Below are 12254 nucleotides of genomic sequence, written 5' to 3'. Positions count from 1 at the left end.
TCGCCGATAAAAGCAAAAAAACACCAACCATTCATTTTCTCAATACAATGCATTTCATTAACGTAACGAACATATACATTGTTTCATCTCTTATAAATTAAACGTAAAGTGGAAAAAAGTAATATATTTTTTATCCTAAAGTATAAAAATGAAATAAAGAAAATCAATATTCATTTCGAAGAGTAATTGAGTGTATGATATTTTTTCTCAGTCCGTCTTTAGCCAACACAAATAAGCTCGATGGTTTGCTCACGCGAGAACATGCCACGTATAATTAATTAATTGTCCTTGTGAAAAACATGGTGTGCCCAAATCTAAGCCGCAAATAGATATCGTTTGGCTTTGCGACTTATTGATTATCACTGCGAATGCGAATCTAATAGGAAAATGAACGCGTTTGAATTCGATTGGCACGTCTGTGAGAATCATTGAAATTCGTGGCAGCAAAACATTTTCGGCTCGGAATTTACCATTCAAAGTGGTGGCTTTGATAACGTTTATCATCAATATTTAAATGACCAATCGCGTGTCATTGCACAGCCAAGGTGGGTTCAAATTCCGAAGTAAAATAACCGGAGATCCAACTTTCAGTCGTAGAAGGTTTGGTGACATGCTTGGTAAATCCTGTGAGTTCAAAGACTCTGTTGGATCATTTACAGCTTCGTTAGCATCGCAAACTGTACCGATCGATTTGTATGATACCAAGTCGCCTGACAACGACTGCTGTATCTTGAAGTTTAAATCGTCGACGTCCGCATTTTTTGCTGCCAAAATGACTCTTTCTGCCAACCACGCATGATTTATGTATTGTGTGCGCACATCAGGAAATATGCGGTCAATGAGAGCATTTTGCGAATACAGTGCAGAAATTAGCGGGCAATTTTATTCATCCAGTATTTTATTAAACAGCAACTTTTCCATCGCCCATATCAAACAATTGGTCCGAGAATGTGTAGCATTTGGACACGCATGTTTATTTTTAGCTGGATTTTTTCAACATTGCGCCACATTGGCGATGATTTCAAGCATTGATCTCATCAGCGTACGGTGAACGTAGATAGGAACACCCTAATTACCTAGAGTTATGAAATATACTTTACGATCTATTCTCATACCTATCAAATACACATAAGAAATGTCATAAAAATCGGTCGAACCGTTTCGGAGGAGTACGAACACAAACACCGTGACATGAGATTTTTATATATTAGATTGATCCTACTTTGCTAGTCTTTCATTTGTGAAATATAGAAAGAAACCATCCAGAAAGTTAAGGACACCTGTATATGCCCACAATGGTCTCCTTTTCTCATTCACCGGCATTTAGAGAGAAATATCAAAAATTCTATTTCATTGTACATTTTCCGTGGGGGGGGGGGCTTGAAAGAGTTTCCCAACCACAGCCATTAAATAAAATATTTAATGTACCGATTTCACCGCTTTTCATTTCATATGAAAGCTCGTGATTCCTAAATATGACAGAAAGGATCTTCTGCTCCTCTACCTCAATTAAAAAAAAATATTACAGTATAAAATTTAGACAAACGCCCCATCCTCAACAACTGGACAGATTTCGTCAATTTTCACTTTTCTCGTTTCAAAAAGAAATCTAGAGAACAGTATATCAAAAGATCTGATAATTTTAATCCCATATTCAAATTATTATAGATATTTGAAATTTGCGAATTTTCCCCAAATTTGGCAACCTGGTTAAAAACGATTATGTCAACAGAAGACAGTGAAAAGTGTATCAGATGTTACATTTTTGACGACTATGAAATCAATATGAAGGATGCTGGCGACCTTCAACTCGACAAAAATATTTGGCATTTGATTCAATTGTTATTCATTCAGACTGTAATTTGGACTATATTTTGCAGAATAAGGTCTCGTCGATGTGCGGGCAAACGGTCGCTGATAGGGAAACAATTGCCCCCGCCGCCAATCCCCGTTGTATCACCGCTTCTGTACTCTATGAAAAAAATATCATTTATATCTTTTATTTTCCGATTACACTACAATCTTGTTTGAAAATTTTCTAGCATAAATTTTGGACTCAAATCAAATTACTTAATTGTTAAGTCAGGCTTGGTCTATTTGCATAATTAAACTTGAAATGCATTTTGAAATTGTTTGATATATTCTTTTAAAGATATTCTTCTGCTAATAGACAGATATTTGCGAGTAAATCTTCTAGTATTCAGGAGCTATTTAACGAGTATTTTAAGCGTAAAAATAATGTTTCGTAAAAGATTCATCGTACAAATTCGTTGGAATAACTTACACCTTTATTTTTATTTTTCCTATATTTGAGCTATCAGCACTTCAAGAATAATCTTACATGCGATATCAAATTTAAAATTTACATTTAATATTTTTCCAATATTATTTCAAACACATTCTTTAATTGTTTTAAAATTAACCTAGTTTTTCATACAAATGCTATGATAAAATAATTTATTTCCTTTTCAAATTTCAATGATAATAAAGTCAATACAATTCTTTATATAAATATACCTTTTCCACCTTTGAAAAAAAATGTCAAGAATATGAATACAAATAACACGTAAAAAAGCAATTAAAAATCAGAGTAAATTTAATAAACATTAACGAAAAATTTATTAAATCAATTATATAAAGAACCTGACTTTTTTAGAAATATAATTAAGGTTTCTTGATTGAACATTTTGAAGAAATGTTTGGAGCAAATTTCATTTTATAATTTTGAATTTCGCTATCTGTTTCTTCATATCACATCAAAAGCGCAGTTCCGTATCAGTGGGGGGAAAGATGACTTTCATCAAGTGCGTATGCAAAAAGAATGAGTTAAAAATAAAAATCAATAAAGTTTAAGAGGATTGGTGTAATTTGATGCAAAAATGAAAAAGAATTCAGGAATAAGTATTCTGTGGTAGATTAAAAACTATAAATAATTCCCAACTCTTTTAAAAATATATAAGACTTGTAATTTATCTTTTCATTTGCTATCTGCAATATTTTTCATCAATATAGTTCATTACTACATTATTCTTTCCAGAAAATAAAATTTTGTTTAATCCGGCTGACAAAATCTGTGAATCTATGTATATATATATATACATACACGAATGTAATCTGTTGTTGTTACTTATGGCACTTGTCATGGACAAGCCCGCTGACTAAGTCAGCGATTTTAAGCCGAGTTTGAGCAGCAGCTTCTGAGGGAAAAGGCCCCTGAGCACTCGATAGCAGAATTCTGACTTCTAGCTCATATGAAGGTGACATCTACACACTCGCTTGCACAACCCTTTTTTATAAAGGGGGGGGGCTCTTTCACATACCTCACACATAGAACACAAGGTAAGAACAACCATGCTCGAACCCGAGATGCCCAGATCACGGGGAAGAAGCGTCATCCCAGGGCCAGGACGCCGGTACAAATATAGTTTACCGGATCGAATCATAAAAGGAATGAAAAATTAACATACATGTAACGTTGCCTTGTAAGAAATAGAGATGCATTATCCACGATTTTTTGAATAACAAATAATTCTGCTATTGTTATTTTTAAATATTTGTTCCAAATATCTGTTATTTCAATCATATTATTAATTAAAAATTATTACTTAATATTAAATATAAAATTTATTAATTGTAATTAATACTTAATTTACTAATTTAAGTAACGTGTGATTAAATTAATTTATCTATTTCAGCTTAATTCTTAAATTTGATTTTTTTTTCAAAACTAATTATTTAATTTCTTTATTGAAGTAAACCATTTTCTGAAAAATTTGAATTAAATATATTGCCGCATTGAAGAAAGACAGTCGAATCTCCATGGCCGAATGGTCATGGCACTGGTCTCATGATCGAGACCTGGGTTCGAATTCCCCTAGAGACAATGCTATTAATAGTGTATGTAAATACTTAATTCCTTGTTTTTATGTTTTCCTTTATTTCATGTTCCAGAAGATACTGGACATTTTTTTAGTTTACCGGGCAAGTGTTCTGGACTTTTCTTACCGTCTCCAGAAGAGTATTCTGGAACTTTCTCTGCTTGTATAAAAGCTGAAGATTTGTCAGTTACTGTGTTCTCGGTTCTGAGTTCAGTTAATAAATTGGTTTAGCTCTATTTCTTGTGTGTCATTCAGTTCTATATTATACTATCTACGTGACAATATAGTATGTCATTTCTTTAAATTGTTTACTTTAGTCCTATATTCTACCAATAGATGGCGCCAGCAGTAAACAGTGTACATGTAATACATAGTCAATCATGTCACGAGCAATTAAAAATGATCTGTATGGAATAGCGCATCATCAAATACGAATATCGGTCACTCCCGTAAAGTGGAGCGGTGACTTCGCACTTTCCAGTGAAGCCTCGCACTTCCGGTAAAATCACCGCTCCGATAAATTTCAGTGATATGCAATTCAATGATACGATACGATAATTCCAATAACCGGTCCGTTCACTTTTCAATCCAATCACAGATTTCTTTCGAGAGCTTCCATTGGACAGATCGTATCGATTGTTACTTTCCAGTAAAGTCACCTCTCCGGTAAATTTCAGTGATATCGTATCGATTGTTACTTTCCAGTAAAGTCACCTCTCCGGTAAATTTCAGTGATATCTTATCGATTGTTACTTTCTATCGTGATCCAAAACCTGTAATCGAAATATCATCAGTAAAATCGTATCAAGGATTTGAATCACACCCCTCTTTGAAAAGTATTGATCACTTGTATTTGTGACTTTTTGATATTGGTTACGTAATAACCGCTCTGAAAATATTCGTCATCCCTAGTAAGAAAGGGGAAGATGCAGTTTAGAAGTTGTACTAAGGGCGTAGAACTATCTCACCACAGCCCTTTAAGTGGGGAATTCATTTCTTCACGAAAAAAAAATACATTTTTTCAATAAAGTAAGTATATACATATGTATAGTTCTATACAATACAAAATTTAAAAATTCTTTTCCCTTTAATGAAATATTGGTTTCATTTAATGGCTGATTCATGTAAAAATATACAATCCAAGATAAATTATTTAAATTCAGAATAATTGAGATTTTATATCACAAATAAAATTTTATAGTTTTAGCTAACGATCAAGACACTTTATATTTCATTTATTTACATTAATTGTTTTGAAAGAAAGAAAATTTTTAAAATAGAAATTATCAGTATTGCACCAAATCAAATAATTTCTAATTTATATTATATCAATTATTCTAATTTATTATTTGAATATTTTTAGTTCACATGTTAGAGGCATTTAAAGAATTCCTTCGTAAACTGTTTATAGTGTGAATATTTGTTGTTTCCTCGAGTGACTCATGATGCTCATTTTGTGTCAATATAACCATTTTATTTCATTTGTAATAAGAAATAAAATGGTTATATTGACACAAGGCCATGAAGGGAGTGTGGAGTGTGCAAAGCCACCAAACTTACAATCTGAAGGGATTACTTGATAATGGTTAAAACATAGTTATTTCGGCCTGTTATATTTATAGCAGAAGTTGAAATTCGATTTTTTTTTTTTTCCATTCCTATCAGTAATAGGATTTCATTTACTTTTTGTTATGTAATTTTCCATTATTTTTAACATTAATTTATTTTACTTTAAATAAATAAAAAGGCAGTCAAGATTATTCATAAAATCATTAGAGGGGTTGCTACTCGATGTCCTCCCTCAATTAAAAAAAAAAAATCCATCAATTTCATAAGAACTGGAAATGAAAATGACATAATAAAGCTGATACAGAAATTGGTTTTCCAATGAGCTATATAATTTTTTTAAACACTATTCAATGAAATGCACTATGATGTATGCATAATATTTAATTCACAGAACTTATTCATTAATGTCAGAAAAATTATAATTAAAGGTCGCCATGGAAACAGATAATACAAAAAGTTTTTGTAGTGTAAAAATCAATCCTGTAAACCCATCACCAGACAATTCATTTATCACTTACAAAATAATGGAAATCCACAAAATTTGCTATTGATAAACTGAAAATTATACTAAAAGCAATATAAATATTTAAGAAATTTTACTACAAAATGATATTTTAAAATTTTTGAATAAATAAATATGACTTCGTGTTTCGATTATATATAGCAATTGATGGTTTGTTTTTAGATAGCTTTATAACACAAACATTCCATGCAGACCAATTTTTAATGATGACTCTGAAATTTATGATCAATTACTTATATAATTCAAAAAATTTATATGCATCCATTGTACTTTTAAAAATAGATTACCTTAGATAAAATAAAAATATAGCAAAGATAATTTTTATTTTCTTCAAATTAATATTCTAATACTTGTCTTTTAATGAACAAAAACGATCAATTTCAGTTTAAATACACGAAAACAATGATATTAGATTCTTTATTAGTTCAAGCATTACTAACTTCTCCATTTCGAAATCAGCACAAGTCGGTAACTGCGTCCGAAAAAAAATTGATCCGAATGTGATCATCCGTTGTCGGTAGGGATGACGAATATTTTAAGAGCGGTTACTACGTAACCAATATCAAAAAGTCACAAATACAAGTGATCAATGCTTTTCAAAGAGGGGTGTGATTCAAATCCTTGATATGATCTTACTGATGATATTTCGATTACAGGTTTTGGATTACGATAGAAAGTAACAATCGATACGATATCTCTCAAATTTTCCGGAGCGGTGACTTCACTGGGAAATAACAATCGATATGATCTGTCCAATGGAAGCTCTCGAAAGAAATCTGTGATTGGATTGAAAAGTGAACGGACCGGTTATTGGAATTATCGTATCGTATCATTGAATTGCATATCACTGAAATTTATCGGAGCGGTGATTTCACCGGAAGTGCGAGGCTTCACTGGAAAGTGCGAAGTCACCGCTCCACTTTACGGGAGTGACCGATATTCGTATTTGATGATGCACTATTCCATACAGATCATTTTTAATTGCTCGTGACATGACTGACTTTGATTACATGTACTCTGTTTACTGCTGGCGCCATCTATTGGTAGAATATAGGACTAAAGTAAACATTTTAAAGAAATGGCATATATTTTTAAGTCATCTTTTCCAGAAAATGGTTCACTCTAATAAATAAATTAAATAAATAGTTTTGAGAAAAAAAAATTTAAGAAGTAAGCTGAAACAGATAAATTAATTCAATCATACGTTAATTAAATTAGTAAATTAAGTATTAATTACAATTAATAAATTTTATATTTAATATTAAGTAATAATTTTTAATTAATAATATGATTGAAATCACAGATATTTGGAACGCGTATTTAAAAATAACAATAGCAATATTATTTGTTATTCAAAAAATCGTGGATTATGCATCTCTAATAAAAATATTCGAGTTTGGCAATAGACAAAGATAAACGTGTGGTCGTATGTTATATATATGAATGTGTGGCAACAAGAAGAAAATTTCTTCTCAGTATTAAAAAAGAAAAAATTGGAGTCAGGTACTGACTAATAATAACAGTGCATTTTTACAAAACTTTTTCTATTTAAATTAAAATATGTTGTCATTCCGATTAATAATATTGTAACATTAAAGTGCAATAAGATTTGAAATCTTTATTAAAATTTTTTTGTTTATTTAAAAATTACACTGAAAAGAATTAATAAGAATTATGATTTTTCGTAAATTCCGTCAATTATAATCTAGAAAAATTGAAGAAGTTTCCTAAAAATTTAATTATAAAAATTCTGAAATTAATATTATCTATGAAACATTTTTAAAATAATTTTTGTGGTATTTTTCATGAATCAAAAACATAGTGTTTTCAAATGATTTTAATTTACTATTTGATATTAATTTATATGAGAAAGGTTTTGACTTCTCATGACAATTAATCTGTCACTCCAAATATTTTTTTTCAATAAGTAACTACATTAAACTTTCATATTATTCATAACTTCCATATTTTATAAAGTGTCAGATTTTTAAAAATCTTTTTTTAGAATCATAGTTAAGCTTATCTTGAAAATTTAGTAGGGAACTCCAAATTATGAATAACATATATTATTTTGAAGTTAACTAAATTTACAGTGAAGTATTTATTTATTCATTGATTTTTTTAATTATAAGTAACTGTAAAAATTGTTCTTTTTCACTTATTTTAATTGAACTCTAATAAAATAAGCTAATTTATTTTAACATTTTATCATAAATATTTCATTTAGGTCTTTACTGATGACTCACCCGTCTTTTCTTTCATAGGTTTTAGAAATAATTGCTGTCACATTGTAAAATTTAAATAATGTCCTGAAAAAGCTATCATTGTTATACTGATATGGATGGGTATACTCCAGTTTCCAAAAAACCTCCTGCAGTTAATACACCTGTATTTTGTACTGGGCTTGCAAATATGACTGTAGATGTTGATGCCTTAATAGCATTACTGTGCAAATCTTGTAAAAAAAATGTCAAGAATTTTGATCCAGATGCTAAGAATTTATGTAACGACTGTTTATCACAATCCAAACAAAATGAAAGCTCTAAACAAGTGAAAAAGTCTGATATTTCATCTACACCTACTTGTTCTTCTGTGAATACTTCAAATGCTAAGTGAGTGTTCTGTACAATTAGTTGAAAATTTATTTCTATTAAATGATCTAATGACTTTGTAGAGTTTAATATTTTTTTGTATGTTCTGTGCACATTTCAGCAGTTGCATCATATTTTTTTTTTTGTTTAGTGTAAAAAATTCAAAAAGACATACTCATTATTATTGCATCATATTAAAGAGGATAAGTTAATGTGTCTATTGTTAAATATGGCTAGAAAGTTTTCTGCTATTTTGCTAATTTTTTTAAACAAAGTGTAGTTACTAAAATAGTTTATGATGTTTTTACTAAGCTAAAACATTTTTGTCAACTTTATGATGCTCAAAAAACATTATCTACAATTTTTTTTTGTATAATTTATTGTTTATTATATATGTATAGCCTGTTATTAGAACTGAATCTTAATTATCAACAGATGTAGAATAGCAGTTGTTTGTTATTATAAATTTCTTTATTTTTTTAAGTACTTAACTACATTATGTCTCTCCTTTTATAAATAATAATATTTAATGTTAATCTAACTTTACTTATTCAGAACATAAAGAAATAGAAAATTTCTTCTGATGTGCTGATGATAAAGATTTTATGGTATAAAGAAGTTTATTTTTGTGAAAAAGCATTAGTTATCTTTCCATTTTTCCAAACAGTGGAGGTAGACAATGGGATTTTTATATTATTTCTTGACATTTTATATTTAAAGAAATGAAAAAATTGTATTCCCTTTTTAATTATTTTTTATTATTTATTTCTTATACCTCTGAAATTGTGTATTCACTCGTTCTTGATGGCACTACATATAATGTATAATTGCTAGCATTTTTTTAAAGAATTTTTTTATTATATGTTTTTTTAAATTGTCTTTCTCTAAAATGCTGTAATCAGTGATTTAAATGTAAAGTTGGTGATTGCAAATGCATTGTTAAAAATTTTAATTTTTTAAAGATACCAGGTTACGAGTTTTATTTATGTGTGGTATCTTAAATCAATTATATGTTCAACATATTGTGTTGGTATATCATATGTAACATATGCTTACAGATTTAGTTCCAAGATTTAACTTATAAAGAGAAATATGATGTAAATCCTGGCTTATTAAGTTTTAAATATGATGCACCTGCTTTGATTTTTTTTCCTTAAAAAATAATTTAGAAATTTTATAATTTAATATGATTTGTTAACATTCTTTGGTTAAAAATGGCTAGTGATGTAAAATCATTGGCTTATCAAAGAATTCCTGAGTTTTATTAAAAAAAAACCTGTCTTGTAATATTGTCTTCTGTTCTCATTATAAACAGTTAAAAGTAACATTCCAAAATGTTTTGGCAATGTAGATAAATAATTATCTGGTGATTAATTTAAAGATGCTAGCTATATCGTGTGCAGTTTAATTTGACACAGATGCTTAAAAATAATTAATTTGTTTGCTTCTATCTGTAGGAGTTTTGTTAAAACATTTTTCTTTTTTCGGATGCATAGATCTGATTCATAGATTTTGAATGATTTGGTGTCTGATAATATTTTCATGTTTTCAAACTGTTATTTATTTCAGAAGAACACTTTTGCCATCCCCTGTAAATCCTGGCTATTCTGATTCTCATGCAAATATTTCAAAAGAATTTTTAGTTCCAGCAAATGACACACCAGAGCAGGTTATTTGGTTTCAAAATACTTAATTAAACAAATTGCATATGGCATATTGAGTATAATTGATAAAATTTGTTTTAGAAAGAATCACATTTTAATACTGCTTTCTATTTTCAAGCATTTAAACAATTCAAACTCACCTAAAGACTTTAAAACTGGAGAAATGAAATGGAAGAGTGACCTCCGAGGCCGTCTTAATCCAAGATCCAAGCCATATCAAAGATTTACTAGAAATAATGAATCCACTAGTAAGGTTATTATCTTTTGATATATTAAACAATAAATTTATTAACAAATGAAAATTATAATATATGTATAACAGTTTTAATTTCACTAACAATGCAAAAGTGCATTTATTTTTGTCTTATTTGGTTTCATGACTTGCTTGAATAAGATATGATAACTGGAGAATATGTAAATATGTAGAGAATAAGCATATGATGATGCAAGATATCTACTTCTTAAGAACTTATTAATGATTTCATTAATCAGTAGTTAATAGCATGTGTATTTCAGTTGATGACAATGACCATTTTTTGTCTTAAAGGTTATATATTATCATGCTGTTTCATGTTGAAATTAAAATTTTAATTTAGCAATTATTTCCTGAAAAGATTGTTCTTTCTTTCTTTTTCTTAAATATCATTGCATTGTTTAGTGATTCATTGTATGTAATGATTCAATTTTGATTTTAAATAAGTATGTGTAAATATAAGATATCTTGAGCACGATTTCATAATTTTAGAAACAGAAATAATATCAAATGTGTAGTGTAGAATCATTTTGTGAAAAATATCATTGAGGATTACAGCAGAATTAATGTTGTCTGTTTGGATGCATTTCATTTACTTAATTATGAAACATAAAATGTATAAAATTATCAAAAACCTAATTTCTTTGACTTGGAACATATTATCCTTATTACTTTTTTATAATTAGTTTTAAAAATAAACTCAAAGTCTAAACAAATCTGCAATATTTTTTAACTCGCTTTTTATTCCATATTTTTTTTTGTTTGAGGGGAGGGGGAATAACATATCTTGTATCAACTTCTTGAAATGCTGCTATGGTAGCTTGATTGGTCTCAATACCTGCTTCCATTGAAGGTCCTTTGTATATGTATGATGAATAGTTGCATGTTAAGTTCGTCATTATGTCTTTGTATTGGTATGGCATATTAATTTGCAGAGTAAGGAGTGCTATTTATTTTTTTATCATTCTCATCATCTGACATTGAGTCAAAAGTTATGAGATGTGTTCCAATTTAAGGTTGGTGTATCTTTAAAATTATACATTTATCTAATTAATATTTCATTTAGAAAATGTAATATTCAAAAATCCAATACCTGGATTTTGATGAATTTCCACATTTTAATCTTCTTATAGAACCTGTAAAAACATTTATCTGTTTCTTTTTCCTATCTATGAACATGGTAGTTCAAAGATACATTAATGGTGATACTTGAAATTAACATACTCTTTTATAACTGGAATTATGGATGGGTTTGATATTTTAGGTCAGATTGTCATTATTAGATTAATTATATTGACACAACTAATTACATATGTGTGAACAAAATTGAAAAATGTTAGCAATTAGATACAGGAATTTTAGTAAAGTACTCTGAGCAGCTAACCTATTTTTCGTCTAGCTAGAATTTTTATTTTATGCTCTAGTTTTATTAATTTATTCCTTAATGATGCAAGTTTGGTGGGTTTAAAAAGGAATTATCTGATACATAAATTATTAATTGCTTTTATTCTATTATGCATGTGTTAGATCGTAAAAATATATGAGAAAGACAAAGAAAGAAAGAACAGCCCCTTCTGCTTTATTCTATGTTTATGTAGGTGATTTTATCTAAACTGATTCAAAATATGCGAGCAGTTATATACATTTTTATGTAAGAATTTCTCTGCTTCCTTAAATAATTAAATTTCTGATTTTTATATCTTTATTAAATAAAAGCATAAGTTAATCATTTATTGATTATAATGGTTGTAAATACGTAATATGCAACTGCATATA

General features: G+C 28.8%; 1 protein-coding gene across 6 annotated transcripts in view; it reads left to right on the top strand.

Annotated features, from left to right (window-relative positions):
- LOC129991144 (poly(A) RNA polymerase GLD2-like) overlaps window positions 1-12254 on the top strand; it is a 55009-nt gene that overhangs the window by 29727 nt on the left and 13028 nt on the right. For 3 of the 6 annotated variants that reach the window (XM_056098209.1, XM_056098211.1, XM_056098207.1), the window contains 3 exons: window positions 8235-8582; window positions 10131-10230; window positions 10344-10478. In XM_056098209.1, the coding sequence (XP_055954184.1) occupies window positions 8308-8582; window positions 10131-10230; window positions 10344-10478 (510 nt within the window). In that variant the 5' untranslated portion in view covers window positions 8235-8307. Of the gene's footprint in view, window positions 1-7362; window positions 7474-8042; window positions 8063-8234; window positions 8583-10130; window positions 10231-10343; window positions 10479-12254 lie in introns of those variants that run through there. The other 3 variants (XM_056098208.1, XM_056098210.1, XM_056098212.1) reach the window with 3 other exon arrangements.

This window comes from Argiope bruennichi, chromosome 2 (genome assembly GCF_947563725.1).
Source record: "Argiope bruennichi chromosome 2, qqArgBrue1.1, whole genome shotgun sequence".
NCBI lineage: Eukaryota > Metazoa > Arthropoda > Arachnida > Araneae > Araneidae > Argiope > Argiope bruennichi.
The sequence above is the reverse complement of the archived record's forward strand: the minus strand, read 5'-3'. Positions and strand labels throughout refer to the sequence as shown.